Source organism: Acipenser ruthenus, chromosome 42 (assembly GCF_902713425.1).
Source record: "Acipenser ruthenus chromosome 42, fAciRut3.2 maternal haplotype, whole genome shotgun sequence".
NCBI classification, from domain to species: domain Eukaryota; kingdom Metazoa; phylum Chordata; class Actinopteri; order Acipenseriformes; family Acipenseridae; genus Acipenser; species Acipenser ruthenus.
In genome coordinates, this window is record NC_081230.1 from 6,395,989 (window position 1) to 6,419,460 (window position 23,472).

General features: G+C 40.5%; 1 protein-coding gene across 6 annotated transcripts; it reads right to left on the bottom strand.

Annotated features, from left to right (window-relative positions):
• Positions 1 to 287: 287 nt before the first annotated feature.
• Positions 288 to 22,684, bottom strand: LOC117966994 (zinc finger protein Eos-like). Of its 6 annotated transcripts, none has more exons than XM_059011410.1 (8): positions 22,624 to 22,684; positions 17,815 to 17,869; positions 16,418 to 16,522; positions 13,335 to 13,595; positions 12,289 to 12,456; positions 9,678 to 9,839; positions 9,210 to 9,341; positions 288 to 7,967 (listed from the first exon to the last, which is right to left on the bottom strand). In XM_059011410.1, exons 2-8 carry the CDS (start codon positions 17,852 to 17,854, stop codon positions 7,189 to 7,191), a joined length of 1,647 nt encoding a protein of 548 aa, XP_058867393.1. In that variant the 5' UTR covers positions 17,855 to 17,869; positions 22,624 to 22,684; the 3' UTR covers positions 288 to 7,188. The 6 variants fall into 6 exon arrangements, with proteins under 6 accessions (XP_058867393.1, XP_058867392.1, XP_058867390.1 ...); XM_059011409.1 differs by having other exon boundaries at positions 17,794 to 17,869; XM_059011407.1 differs by lacking the exon at positions 22,624 to 22,684 and adding an exon at positions 22,090 to 22,537 and having other exon boundaries at positions 17,794 to 17,869.
• Positions 22,685 to 23,472: the final 788 nt, after the last annotated feature.

Below are 23,472 nucleotides of genomic sequence, written 5' to 3' on the forward strand. Positions count from 1 at the left end.
TAGGGTCATTTTACTGTTTGCTTGTCTTTATCAATCTGATTGGTGGTTTGATGTGTGTGGAGTGTTACTGTGATATCACACGATCTCTCTGAATCAAACAGAAACCGTCAGTTACCTTGTTTATATGCAACATCTAATCGGATTCAAGCATCTGGGAGGAATCAAATTCCAAATCCTTTGTATGTTCTGCATGTAAACCAGTTTTGAGCTGGACTCTGGTTCGGGTTTATCCCATTCAAATGCAACATCAGAAAATGCTTGTGAAATACAAAAAGTCTCCGAGCCAGTAAAGTTCCTTGTATTTATTTATAATAGACCTTCCGCCAATACAGTACAAAACTTACAGTAATTCATCTCCATTACACAAATATATCTAATTACAATATGGTACATATACAAAGGCTCTGCAGTAGTTTCTCTTGTCATTTTTAAAGCGATCCATACCATTCACAGGAAAAAAAATAATAAAAAGGAACACAAAAAGACACTAGCAATCCTTAACAAGGTTATACAAATTGAAACATCTCCTAACAAGGTTAAAAAATCAAAAGAGAAAGAAAAAAGGCATATTGCACTTTGGAATTTTAATACATTAGTAACAAAAAAATAAAACAACTGTACAAGAATGTGCTGAGAATAGAAAAAGGCTTAGACTTCACTAGAGGATCATCCCCTTATTGAAAGAGCAAAGAAAGGGGGCTCCTCTGTGTCTAAGGGATTAGAAAAACATTACAAACTTCATGTATTTATACAACAAATATACTTTTTATTTTTGTGTATGTGGGTTTAACCCTCAACCCCCCTGGCCCTGGGATTCTAACTCCCATGGACTCAAAAAATATCCCCAAAAACCAATGTTCCATGATGGTCACTGGGCACAAGAACCATACTGAAGGCTTGTTATTTTCTGCATATTCTGAGCAGATCTGCATAGCTCTATAACATCTGATTGGCTTGTTCCTGAGCACAAGCCAATCAGCTGCAAGCTCTACAGTACACAGAATATGCTCTGGTAATAGTTCTGGTTTCAGTTCAAAGCCTGTTGGCTTTTGTAAGTCTAGTTTGCAAGGATCCTGGAAAAATTTTTTAAAAAATCCTTAAGCAGGTCATGTTTGCAGTGGATCTGTGTGGCTCTTAGTTCTGTTTCTGCAAAACTGAAATTCACTTTAATCATTTTTTCCTATAGCCGTTTCCAACGAGCATCGCTGCTGGAAAAGTAACTTAGTATTTTGGTTCCATATTCTGACTACTTTTGGTTAACTCCTGATATTGTACATTATATGACAAGTGGAAATGGTATTTGCTTTCATTGGTATTTCAAATCCTGTGCTAACAGGACACAGTATGGGACGGACAAACGTCACAAAGTCTCTCTTTCACAGCACAACCTGCCACTGAATGACCGATTCTGCTGTAGACTCAAAGCTGAAGCAGAACACACTTAAGAAACCTTAAAGGAAAGTGCAAAGCAATTGTCAAGTAATAACTAGAGCTACAGGATGCACCAAGCACGCTTAAGAGTTTCTCTCACTCGTATGCTAAACCCTCCACTCACATTTGTAGTATCACATTTTGGGAAAACACAAAAAAGAAAAAATGGGCAGTCACTTAGCAGTCTGCAACCAGTAGTACAATTAGCTCTGTTAGTTGTTGGGAACGCGATTAAGGCTCAATATTGGAGCAACAGAACGGAGGACGACTGCGAAGATCAAAAACAGGAGCATGCAAGTGTATATAAAAAGTTCCTCCAGCTTGTGCTTTAATTCTCGACAGGTCTACTTCTTCCAGATAAACCGATGCACACGTGCACAGCAAGGATACTGCACCCAGAAACTCTCCACCAATCAAACAACTCGGAGCATGAGCCAATGGGAAGAGGAATGGAGGTGTGGGGGCGAGAGGGAGCAGGAACTCAGACCGTGCTTTTAGGTAAATTCCTCTGCTGTGGGGAAAAAAAATAAAACCCCTTGAAATAAAGACATCATCCTTAAGTTTTCAGGCTACGACAGCAGAGAATTTAATGAGGTAAACAGGTCAGAAAAGGTGTCCAAAACCACCAAGATGCCTTGCTCCCGTCTTCAGCTGAATAATTTAAAATTTGAATTTTATACAAATAAATTCAGAAGCTTGGGGCTAAAAATGCAAACGTTTCTCACGTAAGACAATTTATGCAAGGCTATCACCACAGAACAAACATAGAACCACGCCAAGACTCAGCCTGACACTCTGAATAATAATAATAATAATAATAAATAACAATTAAAGATATGCTTTTTTCAGATCAAAGTGCTTTTTCTTTTCCTAAATGGAATTACTTTTATTGGGACTGATTTGCAATGCTTTTGTTTCTCTTTTGTCACTCTTTTTGTCAAAGAAAAGTGTACCAAACAAAAAAAACAACAAATGGCTTATTTTAATTTAACTGCTGTGTCTTTTAGGGTCCAAATTAGGGGCTCTGGAATGAATATCGACTTGTTTTCAAATGATCACATTTGGTAAAGTTACTGGAGAAGCTTGTGAAAGACATCAGATTATTATTTAATTTTAATGACAATTTTGCACAGAAGCAGCATTGAAAACGGTCTCCAGTTAATTTGAACAAGAGGGCGCCTGTCTTTACCCAAGTCCTCTATTTGAGAAGGTGTGTACCTGGAGGGAGCCCCCTTGTGTATCACACACACCCCCCTCCATGTACAACAATCTTTTTTTTTTTACCTCTCAGGGCTCCACACTGCCTCTCACTCTACAGGTCAGATTCCCTTACACGTGTTACTCCCACGCAAAGCTTGAAGCAGTTTAAAAGAGTACTGTAGCTTCAAATCTCATTCCCTCTGTGGTACAGGTGCTCACTTTCTACGTTCTACTGCTCTGCCTACATGCCATCAATACAGAGAATTCTTGAACAGTAACCAGTTTACTGCACAGCATTTACTTTTCTTTCTATAAGGATCAGGTTTTCACATTTTATTTAATCCTTTCTCCTACATTCGGGTATCAATGGTTTGGGGAAAAATTTAGAAAATGGGCAACCAAAGAAAAAAAAATGGAACATTGGTCAGTGAAAAACTCATTGTGGTCATTTTCAGAGCCATGTATTTTTCTTGCAAACGTTCCCAATTTGGTTTTCCTTTGATAAACATTCCACTTGAGTAAATGCATCCCTTATCTTTCACCCCCAACACCTCTTGCCAATCACCAGTGAATTTACAAAACATTACAAAACAGATCATCATTTTTTTTTTTTTTAAACCAGTAGCATTTGTATAAAATGGGTATTAGCCATGGGCAATTGCTGAAGTACATCACATCCTGCCAGTCAGCGGCAATGACAATTTCACAGTTAAATGCTGGCTTTGGAAAACATGTACCGTACAATACACTGTTGTTTTTATAAACCTTCAGGTTTGCTTCATTGGTCTGTCAGCACATTTCTCCAACCTGGTTCTGTTAGAGCCCATCGCCGTCCTGGTTGGGAGTCAAAAGGGGGTCGATCTGATCAGCCTGTACCCTGATGAGCCACAGCTGGATTTCATTTCATTTTACAGCACCGGGGTGAACAGCTGGATTGCATCAACCCAGGATCACCCTTACAAACGATTGCTGTAAACCAGGGGTAGTTCTGTGGTCCTGTAAAATCCTCTTAAAATAAAAAAGATGGTGCCCTCTACAACCAACCTGTAGCAACAGAAGAACTCTTCATCTGTACTGTGCCCCCTAGTGTTTCAGCCAGTTCTGTGCATAATGCACATAAATAAACCCAATTAAACCACAAAAACTGGAACTCCTACATTAATAGACTTTCTCCTCTATCCAAACACCCATTCAAACACACTTTTCCCATATCAACAGAGCAGGTTAGGTAAACAGAGCTGTACCAGCCCTGTGCAACAGGTAGCTGAGTAGACGGCACCACTTTTTCTAGGGGTGTTTTGTGATCTGCATTCCCAATTTAGGCATGCCATTATTATCTCACTCACATCACACACCAGCAGTAAGCTCAATCTTTATTAATTTATCAAGCAGGATTTTACACTTACGCACACACACACACACAACTTTTAAAAGGACATTGAAAAAGTGCTTCGTTATTTCTTTAGTACTTTAGAAAAGCTTTAACTTTCTTGCTTTCATTATTGTTTTAAAATAAATATACAAAAACTCACAACCTCCCCCTCCCATCCTGGCTTAAACTGGGATGTAGCCTGAACTCAAACAGCCCAGGCCTGCAGCCAGTTCACTTCTCCCCTCCTCAATGGGATCAACACAGACACAGGATATTCGGGACAGCATGCCAAGCTATACAGCTACTAGGTCCACAGACTTGTGGCTCTTTCAGTTTAATGTTTAAAACTTGCATGAAATAAGCCAGTTCCATTGCTATTAAACACCACTTTGTGGAGAATAAAAATCTAGGTCTCTAAAAGGAAGCAAACGAGAAATTTCACAGTGGTCATTATCTCGACTGCTGCAAACCTTTTATAAGAATATTTATATGCTTAGTAGTTATTTCACAGCTCCAGGGAACGTTTAATACGCCGACAAATATACGTACTTAAACTTTGTGCAAATATTAAAAGGTGTCATTGATTTGATAAATAGTAATGCGATAGCCCTTATTTAATGGGAGGACAGTCGGACTGTACTGTATAAAAATATAGATTACAAGCAAATTTTCAACTGCTTCTTTTAAGACTTTAAAACTACTCTAGTTTTCTTTTAAGACTGCCCACCTTTCACAGTTAATATGAAACCTCATCCCTGTATCCCCACACAGCTCAGCAGACTGCACCGCTTCCCTCATCCCTGTAACCCCACACAGCTCAGCAGGCTGCACCGCTTCCCTCATCCCTGTATCCCCACACAGCTCAGCACACTGCATGGCTTCCCTCATCCCTGTATCCCCACACAGCTCAGCAGACTGCACCGCTTCCCTCATCCCTGTATCCCCACACAGCTCAGCACACTGCATGGCTTCCCTCATCCCTGTATCCCCACACAGCTCAGCAGACTGCACCGCTTCCCTCATCCCTGTATCCCCACACAGCTCAGCACACTGCATGGCTTCCCTCATCCCTGTATCCCCACACAGCTACCAGTATAAACAGTAGAAAACGACACTAAAAAGACACATTATGCTTTGTTTCTTACTGTTAAACCCCTTCTATTCGTCTCCTCTGTGTTTAGAGAAAATGATACCCCATCAGCTTTAGCACTGGGGGTCAAACTGTTGTGTTGTGAAGTATACAGTACAGTATACAATGCTAGTTAACTCAGCTATGTCATTAAAAAAGAATAATTTTTCAGTTTACTCTTTTTTTTGGTATGATAACTTCCTCGTTTTGGTTGTGCTGAATAAGGGTGGGAGGGGGTGAACTGCTGAGTAAGTACATCCCAGTGTGACCAGTTATTCCCTGTACTGGGAATGGAGTAGTTACTGGGGGCGGGCCATTCCTAGTACTGGAGAGTGTTAAACTGAATTTAAATTCCAACTATTTTCCCAGGATAGACACAAATAAAAAAAAAAAAAAAAAAAAAAAAAACACGCACACCCAAACCTGTGTTTGTTAAACAAGTGAATATGTCCCGATCAAAACAAACAGCTTCCAAAATTACAGTGTCATGCGACAAACTTATTTGTAAAAAAAAAAAAAAAAAGGCAATTTAGGAGAAAACAAGCGTGATCGTTGTTAAATTCTGTTTGGCTTGTCGATACTTTGGGGAATTTCTGCTTTTTGTTTAGTTTGCTGCAGTGCTGCTTCACATCCTGGCCGGCAGGTGGCGCTCCGACACAAAGTATGACCTAAATATATATAAAAATACATATAAAAAGACAAGCAGAACCACCTACGAAAGGTCGAAGCGTCACTGCAGTGTAAAAAACAAACAATCAAAAAAGACAACAATAATTAACTTCTGCCACGTCCTACATAGAGAACTTTCACAAATAGGGATGTGCAAACAATATATACACTGTAGCTAAAATCCCCCTTCCAAGACTGCCAGTAATGTTTTAACTGAGCTCTTCAGTAGGAATGCCAGTTCTATCTGTGATAAGACAACATTCCCGGTTGAAATGACCACTGTGGTTTTCAATTGGAAGTGTGCTAGACTGGGTGTGGTGGAGTTGCTAGGATACTAGCGTGAGAAATCTGTGGTCTTTTACATTACACAAACAAAGGGTTAGTTAAGCTCTACAGCTCTCGGTTGCAGTAATTCTAGCATCTTGAGCTATTTTATACCTGTACAGCATGTCTGTCTTTGGTACATATCCCAGCACCCCCTGCCAAATAAACCATTGTTTGTGGCTTGTGGCCACCTGTAAAGAGCCTACTTACTGAGATTGGAAGAGCCAGCCAACTTCTCAATTCCAATTCCGAGGTAAAACGATAAGAGACTCCGTGAAGCAGACAAACGTTTCGGCCAGTGCCTTCCTCACAATGAAGACGACACTACTGGAAACGTCTGTCTCTTTAAAAGACTGTTAGATCAAGTAGAGCAGGGGTGTCAAACTCAGCTCCTGGAGGGCCACAGTGTCTTCTGGCTTTCGTTCCACCTGAGCTCTCAATTACTTAATTGGTCTAATTATATTTGATTAACTGGACACATTTAACACTTCTCTTCAGGCCTCAATGTTTCACAGGTCGTGTACCTTGAATCAAGTGCATTTTTAAAACCATCAACTGTAAAAGACCTTGAAAAATATGAAATATGTCAAATTCAACAAATGATTAGATCAATTATGTTAATTAAGAGCTTAAGTTGGAATGAAAACCAGAAGACCCTGCGGCCCTTGAGGACTGGAGTTTGACACCCCTGAAGTAGAGGACAGAACTATCAGAAACGGATCGGCAAGTGCCTTCAGTGTACAATACATGTCTACCTGTAGTTTTACACTGGAAAATTCGGATTATCAGACCACAAAACCTGGACGATCAAACTCCTGTGTATTAGGAACACAAATCTGCGGGCTTGGCATGAAGTCAGATATCTTTGATCAGCGTAACAAACCATTTTTCATCCCCCCCGAAGCCAATTCAATCCTAAGAATGCAGTCATGCCCTGGCCAGCTAAACACAGGCTTTTTTGCACACCCCAACGTCATAAATCAGTGCAACAGGAATCCAAGAAGCAAACAAAGAAACAGGTAAGTGCAGTCCTAGGTTAGAAGCAAACTCCCCCACTTCTCCCTCAGCCCACCTTGTGCTCGCCCCGGGCTATGTGCGAGGAGAACTCGTAGCGGTCCTGGCTGTGACAGCCACAGATGTTGCACTCGAAGGGGTCTCTGAAGCCGTGGCAGCCCATGTGGATGGTAAACATGACGTGGTCCAGAAACAGGATGCGGCAGTGCTCACACGTAAAGGCTCGCACAGACTGCCCTTCCCCGTCCACCACCCTCACCGTCTCTTTGGCTGGGCTGCTGGCTTTGGTGGGGCGGTGCTGGGTGGGGGTGAGGGGTGGAGGGGGTAGGGGGGCCGTGTGCTGGGGGTTGGGGTTGGGGTGGGGGTAGCTGTCCTCTTTGGCCTGGCCCGGGCTGTGTCTGGCTGAGCCTCTCTGTGGTTGCTGGTGGTCCTCTGTGACGCTCTCAGTGTCTGTGGAATCGTGGTAGCCGTTGCTAGGCGACACCCCGTGGTGGTCTTCGTGTCCCTCGCAGGCCTCCCTCCCCCCGGGACCCCCTGCCCCTGTGCAATCCAGCCGCACCCCCAGGGGAGCCAGCTGGGTGTAGACAGAGCTCATGACTGGGGTGAGGTCTGAGAAACAGGTGGAGTGGGGTGGAGGAAGGCGAAGGGGTCTCAGGGCTTCCAGGCCCCCTCTGCCAGTCAGATACCCCCCTCCTCCCCCAAAACCCCCAGAATCCCCTCCCCCCACTCCCCCGCCCTGCTGAGACCCAACCAGATCCACCTCCTTCTCGAAACTGGAGTTAAATTCAAAAGGGACTTCCGAGAGGTTCAGACGCATGTGCTTCTCTCCTATGGGAGAAAGGGAAAGGAGTAACATTATTATTTTCACAAAAGAAGAGAAACAGTTACAAAACTAGAAATAGCTAACTAAGGGTCCTATTAGCTTCTGTAAAGCCTACTGTCCTTTAATGATAATTTACACTTATTTGAATATCTTTTGAAATCATCCCTGGATTCTGGGTCAGCCAAAAATAGTACATCATTTATCTGTTGTCCATGGAAAGCAATAGCAGTTCCAATGTTCGCTGTGATGCCTCAAACCTGCCCTGGACTGGAGGGAGCCCACTTTCTCTTAGGGGGTGAGGGAGGGAGCAGGTCAGTCTCCATGCCTCAAGTCTGTCCTGGACTGGAGGGAGCATCCTCTCTCTTAGCCTGCCCTGGACTGGAGGGAGCACACTTTCTCTTAGGGGGTGAGCAGTTCAGTCTCCATGCCTCGAGTCTGCCCTGGACTGAACCATACCCAAAACTGTTCTAATTAATCCAGCTCAAAGCGTCAACACTGAAGTACCGTTTCACATTTGGTCCACATACTAAACTCAGAAAAAGCTGTTAATTACAAATCAGTCTTTGTTTTTATCTTCATATCTTGCCTGAGCCTAATTCTGGTCCCCTTCATTTTATTTCAAACAGAGCTGACACATGACGTGAATTGTTCATCCCCGACCCTACTTTTAACTCGCATTCCATTCTTGCAGTTGCCTAATTTAGCCTCCACTGTATTAGTTTATCGTTGTGCTTTTGGTATTTTCCCCACTAGTTTAACAGAGATGTCCTGACAGATTTTTTTTTTTTTTTTTTTTAGCATACAAATTAATACCTTGTGTGGTGGAGTGTACACTGATAGCAAGTCCTTCAGGCACCTACTCTGAGTATTTCACCAAACATACCACAAAGCATTTTGGGATTGAGGATACACAGAAAATGTAGCTGGGTATTACAGCGTCCACACTTCTAACAAACCACACTACCTGATGAAATCTAATTAGAACCGGACTCTGAGGTGGTCTCGAGTCCGGTATTAAACGCTGCGTAGTGAAGGCGCTAACCGTATTTAGCACTTTTAAGCCAGTTTAATGGCAACTAGTACAGTTTAAAGGCATAGTGTGGACAGGGCCTTAGAGGGTGAGAGAGCAGTTCGTTCTCCACGCCTCGAGTCTGCCCTGGACTGGAGGGAGCACCCACTTCAAACCCTATGGAACAGAACCAGGGTCTCGAGAGGGCTACTGCATGAACGCTGTCTTTCTGTCTTACCCACGAATTTCTGCGGCGTGGACCTCTTTCGTTTGGTGATGCTGTTTGTCAGGCGGTCAACGAAGGACATCCGTTCAGTGGAAGGGTGCATCAAAGCGTCCGGCATCAACTCCAGGTCTCTCATCTCGTCTCCTGCAGGACACAAGATAATCTATCATCGCTCAGTGACGGGAATTTGAACTTCTCTGTTAGATCTGTCTGACCCCTTCTTGCACCATGAGGTTGAATAAAGGAAAAGTTTAGCTACCATTGACTCTTTAGGATGGTGGTAGCTTCAGCTTGCGGAGTGAATTTGACAGCCATTTAAATCTTCATGCCAAATGGACACATTCCTGTTTTTCAATTCCAGTTCCTTTTTAAAATCAATGCCCAATTCCCAGTTCCCTTTTAATCAATTCCAACACATCGCTGATCAAAATTGCAAACAGCAGTATTCCCCCCGCCCCCTGTTTCTCCCCAGCCCCTCACCCTGCTGCTGCTGCTGCTGCCCTGTGTTGGCAGGTTGCTGGGTGTCCAGGCTCTGCAGGTAGCTGTGGCAGCGCTCCCGGTGCTCCTCCAGGGTGCTCTGCTGCTTGTAGCTGCGGCCGCAGTAACTGCACTTGTGGGGCTTCCCGACTGTCGGGGACGACACTGGGGCAGAGAGAGAGACTGGTGAAAGCACTGTGGTGTATTCCCACAGCGATGGCAGTAAGATTCCTATTGCATAGCAGTTTAATCCATTCCAGGTTATACTACGAGATTGATTAGCCCCAGTGCACAGGTAACAAGCTCAGGTGTGTTCTATCAAATCACCAGGAAAGTATTGAACTGCTATGCAATGAGAGTCTTATTTCCATCCCAGATTCAGTACTAGTGACTGGGTTTGGTCAGTAATGAGGCCCAGGCCTAGGGTTTATTATGCTGACCTGTATCAGTGATTCTAGTGATTTTCTGATATGGACAGTAATACTGCGATTATGTAATTAGTGAAAGCACAGGCATTTTAATTCTGTATTATTTTCGTGGTTCGTTTTTGGTGCATTTTTCTTTATTTCAAGGATGTACAGATTTCTCAAGTACAACGCTACAGATCAAAATAGATCAATTTAAGGACATGTGTCCCACAAATAAAAATGATGCATTATTTTTGTAATGAGGGGCACGAAACAGGGTTTGAAATGACCCGACCGGTTGGATCTGGTCGTCCAAATTGCCAGCATCCTTGTGATACTCGAGTCGCTCTCAAATGTATTTTAAGAAGAAACCGTTTAATCAACCACTCAATTCCTTGTGTAGCTTAAGGGGTTAAGGTTGCTGGCATCTCAATACTTCTGATTGCAGCGGAACCGTTACATTACTGTGAAGTTGACCTACAGGACAGGAAGTGCTTCTGAAAATTTTTAGCATTTGTTCCACAAAAAAAACCCCAGGCCTTAGAAGTTACAAATCACAAAACTGAACATAATGTACAAAATTTAATTCTAAAGAAAAATGCAGCCAAATTTTCTGAATTCCGAAGAAAACAAGTTAACGGACGCGCGGGGATGGAATGAGTCACAGCCCCCTGGGCGTCTCTTAACGTTAGTGACGCATTACAGACTTTCCTTTCAGCGGTTTACCCGCTACTGCCGGGAAAGCACGCCGTACACAGCGCTAATCGGATATACCAAAATCACAATGTGACTTACAAACCGGAAAAGAAAGAGAAAAAAAGAAAAAATCTATTACGCTCATGCTGAAGGGTAAACAGTCCCCTTCTGTGGCTTCACTTGAGATACATATATATGTATTTCTATAAAGATTGTTTTTAATAAAAAGAAAAAAAACATACACCAGCAGAACGTCCTGTGTGTGGTTTAACCTTTACTATCTTACCCTATCTTTCTGGTTTTCATACACGCGGCTCTACAGCGCCAGAAAGACAATTCGGGTTAACCCTTAAGCTGCCACGCTCGAGGGTGGCCTGAACTAACATTAAAACGTGGAATATTCGTGGAATTATTTCAAAAAGGAGAATGACTATTGTAACATTTCAAAGCGGCTTCCTTACTCTTGCGCGATCAAGAATTGAATTTAAAAATATTAAAGTACTGAGAATTTAGAGGTAATGTAGAGAACTTTTAGCAAAATGTATAAGGCAGGCATCCATATTTTTTGGGAAGTAGAAAATGTAGGCAGCTTTTTCAGTGGTTAACAAAAATAAAATAAAATAAAATACTACTGAATAAATCAGTAAGTGTTTAAATTCACGCATGCATCAGTCCCTTTTCATGTAAAGACAATGTAATTTTAACTAATTCATAGTTGAACCTTGGCACACCTACGTAATTGCAATTATACCATATAATTAATTAATTAATTAATTACAGTTCAATTATGCATTGTCATTTGATCATTATTCTAGTATTTTCAACCACTTTTGGTGCCCCCATTTGTTTGAAAAAAATTTAGTTATATACAGCTATGGCCAAAAGTTTTGCATCACCCTATAGAATTAACTAATTTTGCTTCATAAAGTCTAATGAAACCTGCTGAATAATGTTCTGTTGGCATATTGAATTGCATATCGCTCTGTAGTTTTCTATATACTAAATGAAAAACTGAAAAATGTGACATTTCAAAATCTAACATGAAATACTGTACTACTAAGTCTATGGCTTCCAGTAGACTTTTGTAGTTTCTTTGATTACACGATGTTAAATAAAATATCTCAATTATGTTCATACAGTTTTTTTTTTTGTTTGTTTTTTATTTATTATGTCTCAATCCTAAAATTCTAGGCAATGCAAAACTTTTGTCCAGAGCTTTGGTACGTTTCTGTATTTGTACCTCTGACTATTGCTCGGTTACCTAAAATAAACAGAGCAAACATGCTAACGTAAGTAGATGTTTCTGTAACTTTTTAGGGCATTTGTAATTCTAACTGCAATCACTGCAGCATAATTGTAACTATTTGTAATTAAACAAAATCGCATTGTAATTGAATTGTACACAATTCTGCTGTCACTGCGATTCTAATTGAGCCCCGGTCTGGTTTGCAGGTGGAGTTGGGTTTCCTGCCTGAAGCTCCCCATGTGTTCCTCTGGAGGGCCTGTCTTACCGGAGTGAGTTCTCAGGTGTCCGCTGAGCGCGTCGCGGCGACGGCAGGCGTAGCTGCAGAAGGGACACTTGAAGGGCTTCTCTCCGGAGTGCAGCTTGATGTGACGGAGCAGGTTCCCCTTCTGAGTGAACGAAGCTCCGCACTGGTTACACTGGAACGGGCGCTCGCCTGTAAACCAGCAAACCAGGGAACTGAACTGAATGCGTTTCTAAAAGATGTTTTTATTAACGTCAGTACTAGAGATATTACGCCTTATTTTCAAAGCGTTTCCTCCATTCTTTAATTAAGGTTTATGTTACAAAATGAAAAAACACCTTGAGAGTGCTCAAGAGGACTTGAAATAGAGAAGTTAGTGGTTTGGTTTTTGTTTTGTAAAATTGAAAGGCGATTTAAAAACAGGAGTTAAAAGACTGGAGTAAACACTTTAAAAATCCGGCCCGTTGTCTCTGCTCTAATGTTGCGTGTCTTTCGTGTTTTATACTTTGGCACATGCAGGTATTTTAAAGACCACGCTAAAGAAGAAGCTCAGCTAACAAGTGACATCCTCCGTTTCACTCCAGTGGTGTAGCTGCACCTGGGAAACGATTACATACCATTTTTGTGCTTGAAAAATCTACATTTCAATTTAACAAAAAACAAGCAATGAACCAAAAGATCTCCGACGCAGGAAAATGGGGACCAGTGACAATCCTGCCAATACTAATAACAAGCACTTGTTTATAGAGTCAAGCCTGGTATAACATTCAGTGATATACGACCTTAGCAGTCATCAAGTTAAAATGGTCAATATGACCCATTTACCAATTGGGAGGGCAGGCTGCCTCTGTTCCTGCTGTCAAGCCGAACATAAGCCTGGGGAATTCTCCTCCTTAGGCACCCGACCAGTAGGGGGCGCTGCAGAGCAATGTGGCAAATAAAATACAGCTCCCCCAGCCGAGGTCAGCAACTCTGCATGAGCAGGATTCGACCCAGACTGCATGACTCACCCTGCACTCCAAACTGCAGAGCTGTTACTAGCTGATCCCCCCCTCCAGAGTGTTTCTCACCTGTGTGGCTGCGTTTGTGCACCATCAGTACGTTGGGTCCGATGCAGACCATGCCACAGATGTCGCACTTGAGCTTGCCGTTGGGCAGGCGGATGCCCCCGGGTGAGCTGGGCTCCAGGTTCGACTGGTCGCAGTATCCGCCCTGCTCGCCCATGCCCTCCTCCGGACCCCCACCCTCTTCTTTCTCCCGGCTGCCCTCGTCCAGGGGCAGCATTCGGACAGCCTCTTCATCGCTGTACATCTCCACCTTGATGGAGTTGGCTGGAAACGCAGACAACAAGAAAACCGCTCATTCCTCGCTTCCATCTTTGTCTACAGTGGTTTGAATTGCTTTTGGTGAGATACGAAGGGCACTCGTATTTAACCTTCAATGTAATGTTCGGTCTTGCTGTTTTGTTGTCTACAAATATGGCAAAAAGTTTTGCATCGCCTAGAATTTTCTGATTGAAACATAACAAAAACACAAAATGATATGCACATAATTTAGATCTTTTATTTAACATCATGTAATCAAAGAAACTACAAAATTATTTTGCAAAAGTCTACCGGAAGCCATAACAGCAGTATTTCATGTTGGATTTCGAAATGTCACATTTTTTAATTTGTGTAGGTTTTCGTTAAGTATTTGGAAAACTACAAAGCGGTGTGTAATTCAATCGGTCAACGTAACATTATTCAGCAGGTTTCATTTGACTTTATTAAACAGAATTTGTTAATTCTAGAGGGTGATGCAAAACTTTTGCCCATAGGTGTACGTAAAGACGCAAAAACACGATATGCTTTGTGCATGCAGAGATCTGTCGGAAAAAAATAACGCAAACCAGGACGTTTTGATAATTCTCAAAAGAGCGCAGTCAGTGAGTCAAGAGCTCAAATGATGGTTTTGGATTGTCAGATATTAGAATATCAATATATCACGTCAATTTCCAGGCTTGAGCCTATAATTATAGATATAAAGAAACAACGTATGCTTTACTGACTACCATACTAACACTTTCTGTCATTTTCAAAAAGACAAAAATCCCCGAGTGTATCTGAAGTGTTGACAGCAGCCAGACATGTCTTCCAGTTCAAATGCTGCTGAGCTGGTGGTCTGTGGCGATCTCACCGTCGAGAGTTACTATCTGTCAGCTTCTGTTTGCATGGTTTTCTGCAGTGTCACACAGCGTGGTTTGCCTTACAGCAATCTTGAGAAGCTCTGGTGCTTGTTTGAGTAAAGACAACCCGACTGCAACTGCTATCTCTTCCACAACACAAACCCTGTTTTTAACTAGGGGGGGCACCGATAAAGATTTTCTTGGCCGATACTGATAGCCGATGGTTATCTACCCATATCATCTGATACCAATAGGACACTGATAATAATAGACAGTGCAGGTAAAGCTATTGTAAACTACTAGAACATGACATAGGACCTACATTTAAACTGATAGATATTGTTTACTTGTTGCAGTTACTTCAGGAAATGAATACAAAGAATAATGTAGTATTATATTGTGTGCTTGACAGCAATTTATACATCTGTTTTACAACATTTTGCATTTGTACTAGTAAAAACAGTTCTGTAGAAAAAAGATATATAATGTGACATGAACTTGTATAGCCACTTGCTGTCAAACATTGAGTATTATAACTCAATGTACCTGTACTGTACAGTAGAAATGTAGCCTACGCAATATCAATTACAACAACGCTTGTTACATTTGTATTTTAAGCATACACTGCTTAAAAATGCACCACAACTTAAATTGTTCACTTAAAAAAATCAATTTCTGCTTCAAAATACCGAATACACCCGCAACCAATGCAGATTAAGCAAGATAAACACAAATTACAAAAGGCCATTTTGAAGTACATTGTGTAATAATAATAATAATAATAATAATAATAATAATAATAATAATAATAATGTAACGACCCGGCAGAGGACTTGTATTACAGGCGAACACTCCTAATATTCAAAGAAGAGAGCTTTTTAAAAAAGCATCAGAATAATACTCTACTCGCAGTTCATCGTTGGAGTTAATGTAGCATCAAGTCTGTTCTGCTGCACACAACTTGGCTACCCTACTGTTGTCTTCAGATATTTGAAAATAAAAAAAATCCAAACAGTGCTCTTTTGAGACGTATTCACTGCAGGCTGATCGCAGGTTACACAGCACTGCATCATTAGTATAGTAAGAGCGCCTGACCAAACATTCAATTCTGTGCTGGAAGAAATTCAACCATGAGTATCGGTGTACATTATAGGCTAAAATAACAAAAACTGCCGATAGGCGATTGTGTTTTTCTTCCTTATATCGGTGCCATGCAGACAGGCTACCGATTATCAGTGCACCCCTACTTTCAACTACTTAAGATCTCGTAACATCAATAAGAAAAAAAAAGACATGCATATAACCTTTATTTAAAATGAACCATAATAAAATAGAGTGGTAAATGGTAGAATATGTTGTCATATATGTAACAAACTTTCAACTAGAAGTATTTCTCAATGTACAGATATGGCCAAAGGCTTTAAAACTGAGACATCATTTTAAAATGTAATTTAGATCTTTTATTCAACATCATGTAATCAAATATCGCAAAAGTCTACCAGAAACCATAATAGTAGTACAGTATTTGTTAGATTTAGAAACGTCACATTTTTCAATTTCTCAGTTTTGTATAATATTTGGAAAACTACAAAGCAGTATGTAATTCAATATGTTAACGTAACATTACTCAGCAGGTTTCATTCGACTTTATGATGCAAAATGAGTTGATTTTCTATAGGTTGATGCAAAACTTTTGGCCACAGCTGTAGACTTCCAGTTACATTTGTTGTGACAGAAGTTTGACTTTGTTTTCGTACTAGTCCTATACAGATGTTCAGATTAGTCTCTACATTAGAAGGGCCTGACAGAGTCTCAGTGGTGAGCAGTTATTTATACAGGGTTTGTATTTAATGTCAAGAGGGCTGTTTGGTTTGAACTCATGGTCAAAGACGCTGTGCGGCTGGAGGAGGGAGCGGAGGTCCGGATGGATTTAGTATTGTGTTAACAGCTAAAGGGTTAGTGGTCAGTGTTAGAGCTGACACTCACCGCTCAGCGATCGACTAGGGGAGGAATGCTGGCTGTTGGGAGTGCTCACAATGGGTCCCACCATCACCCCTGAAAACTCCTTCTCCATCGATGAATCCCCACTGCCTGGATCAACAACATGGCCGTCAAACACACACAAATCACACTGCCCCCTGCTGGATAGTACATAACTATGGAGGGGTTTTAAACAAGCAAATAAAAACTATATAAAAAAAAAAGAGAGTCTAAACTCTTAACTGAATTATTCAATAGCGTGTGCACTCTATGTGAGGAACTCTAACATAATGATGTCTTTTCTCATAAATTTATTTTGCTTTAAAACACAAAGAACCTTTGCGTTTGCTTTTAAACCCATGTGTGAATAACCATTTACTTATTAAGATCGATTGAATTTCGTGGTTTTGGTGAATCTGTATTCCGCTGCTCTGAAGCTGTAGGTGGTACACATAGCTGGTGGTTAGAATTCTGCCCGTTCAGATATGTTGAATAAATACCCTTTCAAATACACACACACACGAGCACGCGTGGGATAAAAGATAAAAACAGCCTTTTCAGTTAGAGGAAAAAAAACAAGCTACCATTAGTCAAGGCCGGAAATTAAATTCCTGATGTGTACATGTCTAGACTTTTACACGAAATAAGAATTCTTCAATCATAAAACACTCCGGTCTCATAGCTAAATAACTATTACAGCATTTATTTGACTTTGTTTATATAACCAAACTCTCCCCTGGACTTGTGAATACAGTATGTGAATGTACTGTATTTTGCAATTACCGTTTTGGGGGTTTTAAGTGAGTGCAACAGCAAAGGCACATCTTAAGGAAAAAACAATTGCAAACAGAATAAACTAACCAGAACCACCATTGTTACACACTGCGTATTGTTCTGAGGGAACACTGCTAAGAAACTATGTCAAGCAATCAAATGTTTAGACTAGTGCCTTAATCAGTGTAATGAAGGCTTTAGCTGAAGCATTTACTTCCTGGAATTAGTTTGTTATTTATGTTTTTTTTTGCTGGTTTAACATCATCAAAATAGTTTAAAGAATAAAAGCATGTATTTTAATTTTTATTAGGTGCACCAAAATTACATTGCTGCGTTACACCCGTGCTTAATAATTAAACCTTGTGTGATCAATACTATGCGAGATATTTATTTTAGTTATCATTTTTAGTGTATTTTATTTACCAATATCTACAAGAGGAATAGTCATTAGTGCATTTAATATGTCACAGAATGCACAAGCACAACTAAATTAACTGAGGCTCAAAGCGGTCAGAATTGGAGGTTCTGTATTCAAGGGCAAGAAGCCTTCGAAAAATGGGGTGACCAAACAAACAAGAACTGAAAGATTAAAGGAAACATTCTCTTACCACCCCCCATCCCCAGTCTACCTGAGACATAGGAGCGGCCATTGCATTCTTCAACATCCATCTTCACAGAGCTTTGCTGGAAAAATGTGAAGAAAGAAATCTGGTCAAAGAGCATAGAAAAAAGGAAAGCACCCCATCTGACAACAAACTGCTAGCAAAAAACGGGTTTAAAAACAAAACAAAACGTGTGACACGCAGGCTTGGGGTCAATTCATTTTTTCAATTCCAATTTCCTTTTAAATCTATACAACTCCAGTTCCAATTCAAAGTCCTTCAAGGACTTGGAGTTGATCAAAGGGGAATGGGATTTGGGAATTGATTTTAAAATGGAACTGAAAAACAGGAATTGACCCTGATCCTGCTAACACAAACTTTGTTTGTCACAGATCCATACAGCGCAATTACTTACTTTCTGCCCAAAAATGTCAGTACGCTATATAATTGTTAAACATTTCAATTAAATTCAATGCTAATGAAGGCATTTGCCTGAGCTTCTGCCAACTTCACTTCATCAGTTTTACACCATAACTTACAATTAACCCTGGAATTACAAATTAATTCTGATGCTGCTTCAATTATAGCTATGATAACTGGGTGCAATAATTTATTGCAAATGCTGCAGAAATTGCTATAAAACATTTCCAAAATCTTTATCACAGCAACACATCAATTAAAAGGTGAATCCCATGGTAAGTGTAACTAGCTAATTATGAACTACACAGATAATATCTTTGGTCACGAAACATCAAGCATGGTCAGCACAGTCCAAGACGTTACTGACTCAATCATACATCCATTCATAATACAAAACGAGTTACTTACAGCAGTGATCACTGTGCTAAAGCGGACTCTTTTCATCACTCTCTGTGCTGTACTTTGCTGGTCGCATTGATGTGAACCTGACCACATAACCCTGTTCGGTATTTAAATGGTTAACCAGGGAGACCCCAACTCCCCCCCCCCCCCCCGGAAATGACGTGTGATTTTGGAGTCTGTGAAACCTCAGCTAAACTTGGTAGCTTTGAGTCATTTTCCAGTGCAGACCTCTGAGCACTGGAAACGAATCAGTAAAAACTAACAGCAGATTTCAGCCTTTGAGAAGAGCAGCAGCCTTTCTCGGAAACTGAATTCTGTATGTCTCACTCTACATCATTATGCATTTAAAGAGAATCAGAACCAACAGATTAACTGTGCACTTGAAATAATATTGAAGATTAAGAGTTGTTTTGATTGGCTGTGCAGATGAAATTAAACCACTGCAACTGAAAATCTTGGAAAATTGTCAAAATAGGCAAATGAGCGATTGTCTAATTTAATTGATGGCTTTAATAGGCCAAACATGCAATTCATTTAAAACAGTAACAGAAAAGGAACACACAGCCACGCATGCAAAATGCAAAAAGTGCCAATTGTTTCTATATCACTGATTACTAAGTGGAAACTGAAATTCTCACACGGAGGTTTTCATGTAGGTAGGTATAAAAGATGACAAATCCTGAGGAGTTCTCATACATTTGCACACTAATATGAAAAGTCATATCAGAGTGGGTTTAAATTCCACAGCACCCTGTACTGTACTTTCGAAAAAACAGCAGATTTTAATACAACGCCATTTCCATCCGATACAAAAAGAAAAATTCGGATGGCTGTATCACATCAACCTCAGCATCTGTTATACTGCAATTGTGTAGAGGATTAAGAAAACTACTCTACTGTTTGCTGTGGATAAATCTAGCAATGAATGCTTCAACTCTAAATTGCATTTCTTTTATAATAAATAAATATTCAGAACTGAACGTATCTTTAGATTAGAGATCACTTTCTACCTTAGCCATTACATGGTTATTTCTTGTCTTTGATCATTTAAGTATATATCAATTGGTAAAAAGCCAATCAAACAGCTGATTTAATGCAATATATTATTTCTGTAGACGACTATTGTCTTAGTGTTTATAAACGGGTCATTCCAGTGCAAGCGCACCAATGGGGTTTACTCAAGGTGAACTGGAAAAAACGTACAAATGTCAATTTAATATTTCTGGTAGGAAAATAATGCTTTAAAAATGACTTTTTTTTTTACTTCCTTCTGAAACATTCTCACTGCTTCTTTTTAATGCACTCCTAATATTTTTCTCCCCTCACATGCGGTTTATGTATCATCAGCCACAAATGGAGTGAACAGGTTTTGATCCACTTGAGCTTTAAAATAATAATTCTGACACACGTGTTTCATGTTGGAATATTATTTCATTAATAAGAGAACTACCCCACTAGTCAAATTCGCAAAGAAATTAAAACAGCAGCACATAACAGAAACCGTGCAACTGCCTTGCTAAAAGAGTGGCTCCTCTAGCGACACAAAACTCAAATAAAGTGTTCAACAACAAAGCAGATTAATAAGACGCCAGGTGAATCCTGGGATGAAGTTCAGTCAGTGTGACGTTATCTCAGACAGTAGTATTGAAAACAACACTCCAGTGTTAGATCTGCATTCCATTGCACTTCTCCAAACAGATGCTTTCATTTACAGTTTATCTGAGGGTGCTTTCCTTACCTCTGTTTTCTATTTTCAGTCTGTCAATAATGTATCACTATGCTGATGACTGACCAGCTCCTGCACAGCCTGATTTGTGGACAGTGGGACCACCTGAACACTCCCTACTTTCCCCAGACAAATTGCTCATTTAAAATGTATGTGATTCGGCAGATTTTGGCTTGGTGTAAACCTACCCTGTTTAATATTATAATAACCCTATACATTTTATGCGCTACAGTTTAGATTTTTAATACAAATCTAATAAGAAAGAAAAATCACTTTCTCTCAAAACAGCTCTCAATACACAACCCAAGACAGAAAGAAAGAAAGACAAAATGATCTTCACTCAAGCAAACTTTAACTAAATCACTGTTGAACTGGAAGAAAATACCCTGCGGACCCACCAAACAATAGAATTATTATCTTCGCTGAATTCTAAAGGTATAGTTTTTGAAATGTTCCTCGCTTAGGTTCCACAGTCACCTATTAAAATGTATCCCATAACAGTAAATGCCATGGCAACTGCCCTGTGTATAAAACAAATAACCTTTGCATCAAGTGAATCTTCTTGGATCAACACTTAAAATCTGTGAGTGTATTCAAAAGGTGGGTGTCGTTTTGCTTTCAACCCAGACGCTTTTGTAAAGGAGCCTCTTACTTTATAAGGTTGGATGTAGAATTTTAGTTTTGACGGTGAGTGGGTCTGCTTTTCTCAAAGTATAGAAAAACAACATATTATATTAAACGCCTTACAAGTCTCGTGTTTAAATGTACTGTAATTGTCGTAAATGCTTACCCATTCATTAAAACAACATCATTTGTTTTAGTCTCTTAAATGTTATTATTTAGGCAATTAGCAGGCTACTAACTCCATATCTTATGATGTTAGCAAGCTGGTTTTCTTGAAACTGCCCGCCGGTTACTGTAAATGAATGTTAACACCAGGTACAGTCAGGCGAACCAGCAAAAGCGGTAAACACAAAGAAGCTAGCGAGACAAATCAGTATTGTTGTGTGTGATGCGTGCAACATTGCTTTGCATTTAGACACAGCTTCAGTAAGCTGTACAAGAAAAGGTGCCAAGTTTGGGGGAAAAAAATATATCTAACGACCCTTAATTGTAAATGCCCTGTACATTTCAGAGCAAGGCGTTAAACAAACTCGCACCAGAATACATACAAATAAAAAGTATGATTTGGGAAGTCTGTCTGCACGCCGTTAATAACAGGCTCCCAAAATGCCATTTCCTCAGTCTAGTTAGCAGTGTTTTTATAAAGACACAGTACCAAACCCAAGCTATACCCTTTTGATTGCGTGTTCGTGTTTTTTTTAAGTGGTGTCACTTCTCAAAACAGTGTAGACAACCCTCTCTGCCTAACAGTATAATTCTCAAGAACGCAGAATTCAGCACGAAACCCCCACAACAGCCGAAACTCGATAAAACGATAAAAGATGGGCGACATTTACAATCACCGCAGTGCAAAGCAACATCATTTATTACACTGATGCCCGTAACTAAGGTGTCTCAGCATGTTTTATTACATCATGTCGACATTATTTCAGACAGCACGGTATCTAAGGCTCCTGTTGGGTTAAAATCTAAAATGATTTTGCCGCATTGCTAGTGTACCATGAACACAGCCCTTCCGCGCTGTGAGAAAGGTAGCCCTGCTCACCTGTCGGGAGAGACGACAGCCCCGGGTATTATATTCCTGTTTTTATTTTTGTGTTTTGTTTTCTCTGGCGACAGAACCATCTCACCTGGAATCCGAACAACTTCCGGCCCGACACCGGGATACAGGCTGGGTTGGGAGCTCCGAGCGCGTCGAGTCGGGAGATTGCGGAAAGCATCGATGTGTAGGGATTAGTCGTTACTGAGAGTGGATTTCACTAACGGTGCTATCATTTTTGTTGAATTTTTCGGGGCAAAGTTAGAAAAGCATTCGTTTTTAAATTGTCTAGTTGCACACAATTCAACTTGTGGAAAACACCGTGATTTAATATAGCGGATCTGTATGGGGAGTCCAGGCGTGTTTCCAGGAGAATTCCAAGTTTGGGAGTTTCTACAAACAGAATAAGGAAATGCGTGTATTAGACAGTCACGATTTTTTTGCATATCTGTATTGAATATTCAAAACGGACGCACACAAAGGCTCATTTCTTAACGCTGTCAACGCTGCAGAGTGACTGGAAATATAACGCGTCTCAAAATAGTTCACCTCTTTTGCTGTCTAGAAAATACAGGACAGGTCGGCACATTAGTTATACTGTCTGGGTAGCTTTCTATATACTTACCTTATAATGTAAAGAACAACAATGACGGTTTGCACGCACGCTGTAAGTGGTGAACACGATACGTTTCACATAGGAGGCTGTGTGGTTCAGTGGTTAAAGAAAAGGGCTTGTAACCAGGAGGTCCCCGGTTCAGCCACTGACTCACTGTGTGACCCTGAGCAAGTCACTTAACCTCCTTGTGCTCCGTCTTTCGGGTGAGACTTACTTGTAAGTGACTCTGCAGCTGATGCATAGTTCACACACCCTAGTCTCTGTAAGTCGCCTTGGATAAAGGCGTCTGCTAAATAAACAAATAATAATAAAGCCTATCAAAGTGTAATAAAGCATGGTAAAGCGGTGGGAAGCATTGTAAAGACCAGCAAGGTATTGTAAAGCATATTAATAAACATGGCAAACCAGGATACATTGTGTGCATAGTATAGCCAAGTCTGCAAACATCTGGCTACATACCCATTTAAGCCACATATATTTAACCTTTCAGGTGTAGCGTGATTATGAGAACCCTCTGTTTGTGGTAAGTGAAACCAATATGTTGGTGCTGTAATGTTAAAACAACAGTTGCTGTTGATCTTTTTTGCTTCCAAAGAGTCCTGACTGAAATCAATGCGTTTATCCTGCTACACCGCTTCTGTGACGTTGATAGAACTCTCCCCATCCACTGGGACCCGATCCTGACCACGTGGTTCTGCACAAGGGAGAACTCAAATATGATGGCTGGAATTATTATTATTATTATTATTATTATTATTATTATTATTATTATTATTATTTAATTTTTTTGAACAATTATGCAGAACAAGATGTACAGAAAAACGCATCTCTGCTAGAGATACAAAAACATATACCATT

What these genes read in the sequence shown, in the direction of transcription:
- LOC117966994 (XM_059011407.1), bottom strand. Translation starts at nt 22,179, where the DNA reads ATGCTTTCCGCAATCTCCCGACTCGACGCGCTCGGAGCTCCCAACCCA. An exon ending in GGAAGTTGTTCGGATTCCAG is followed by an intron (nt 17,870 to 22,089) that starts GTGAGATGGTTC and finishes ACATTTTTCCAG; the next exon opens with CAAAGCTCTGTGAAGATGGA. An exon ending in GCAGCAGCAGCAGCAGCAGG is followed by an intron (nt 9,342 to 9,677) that starts GTGAGGGGCTGG and finishes TGTGTCCTGCAG; the next exon opens with GAGACGAGATGAGAGACCTG.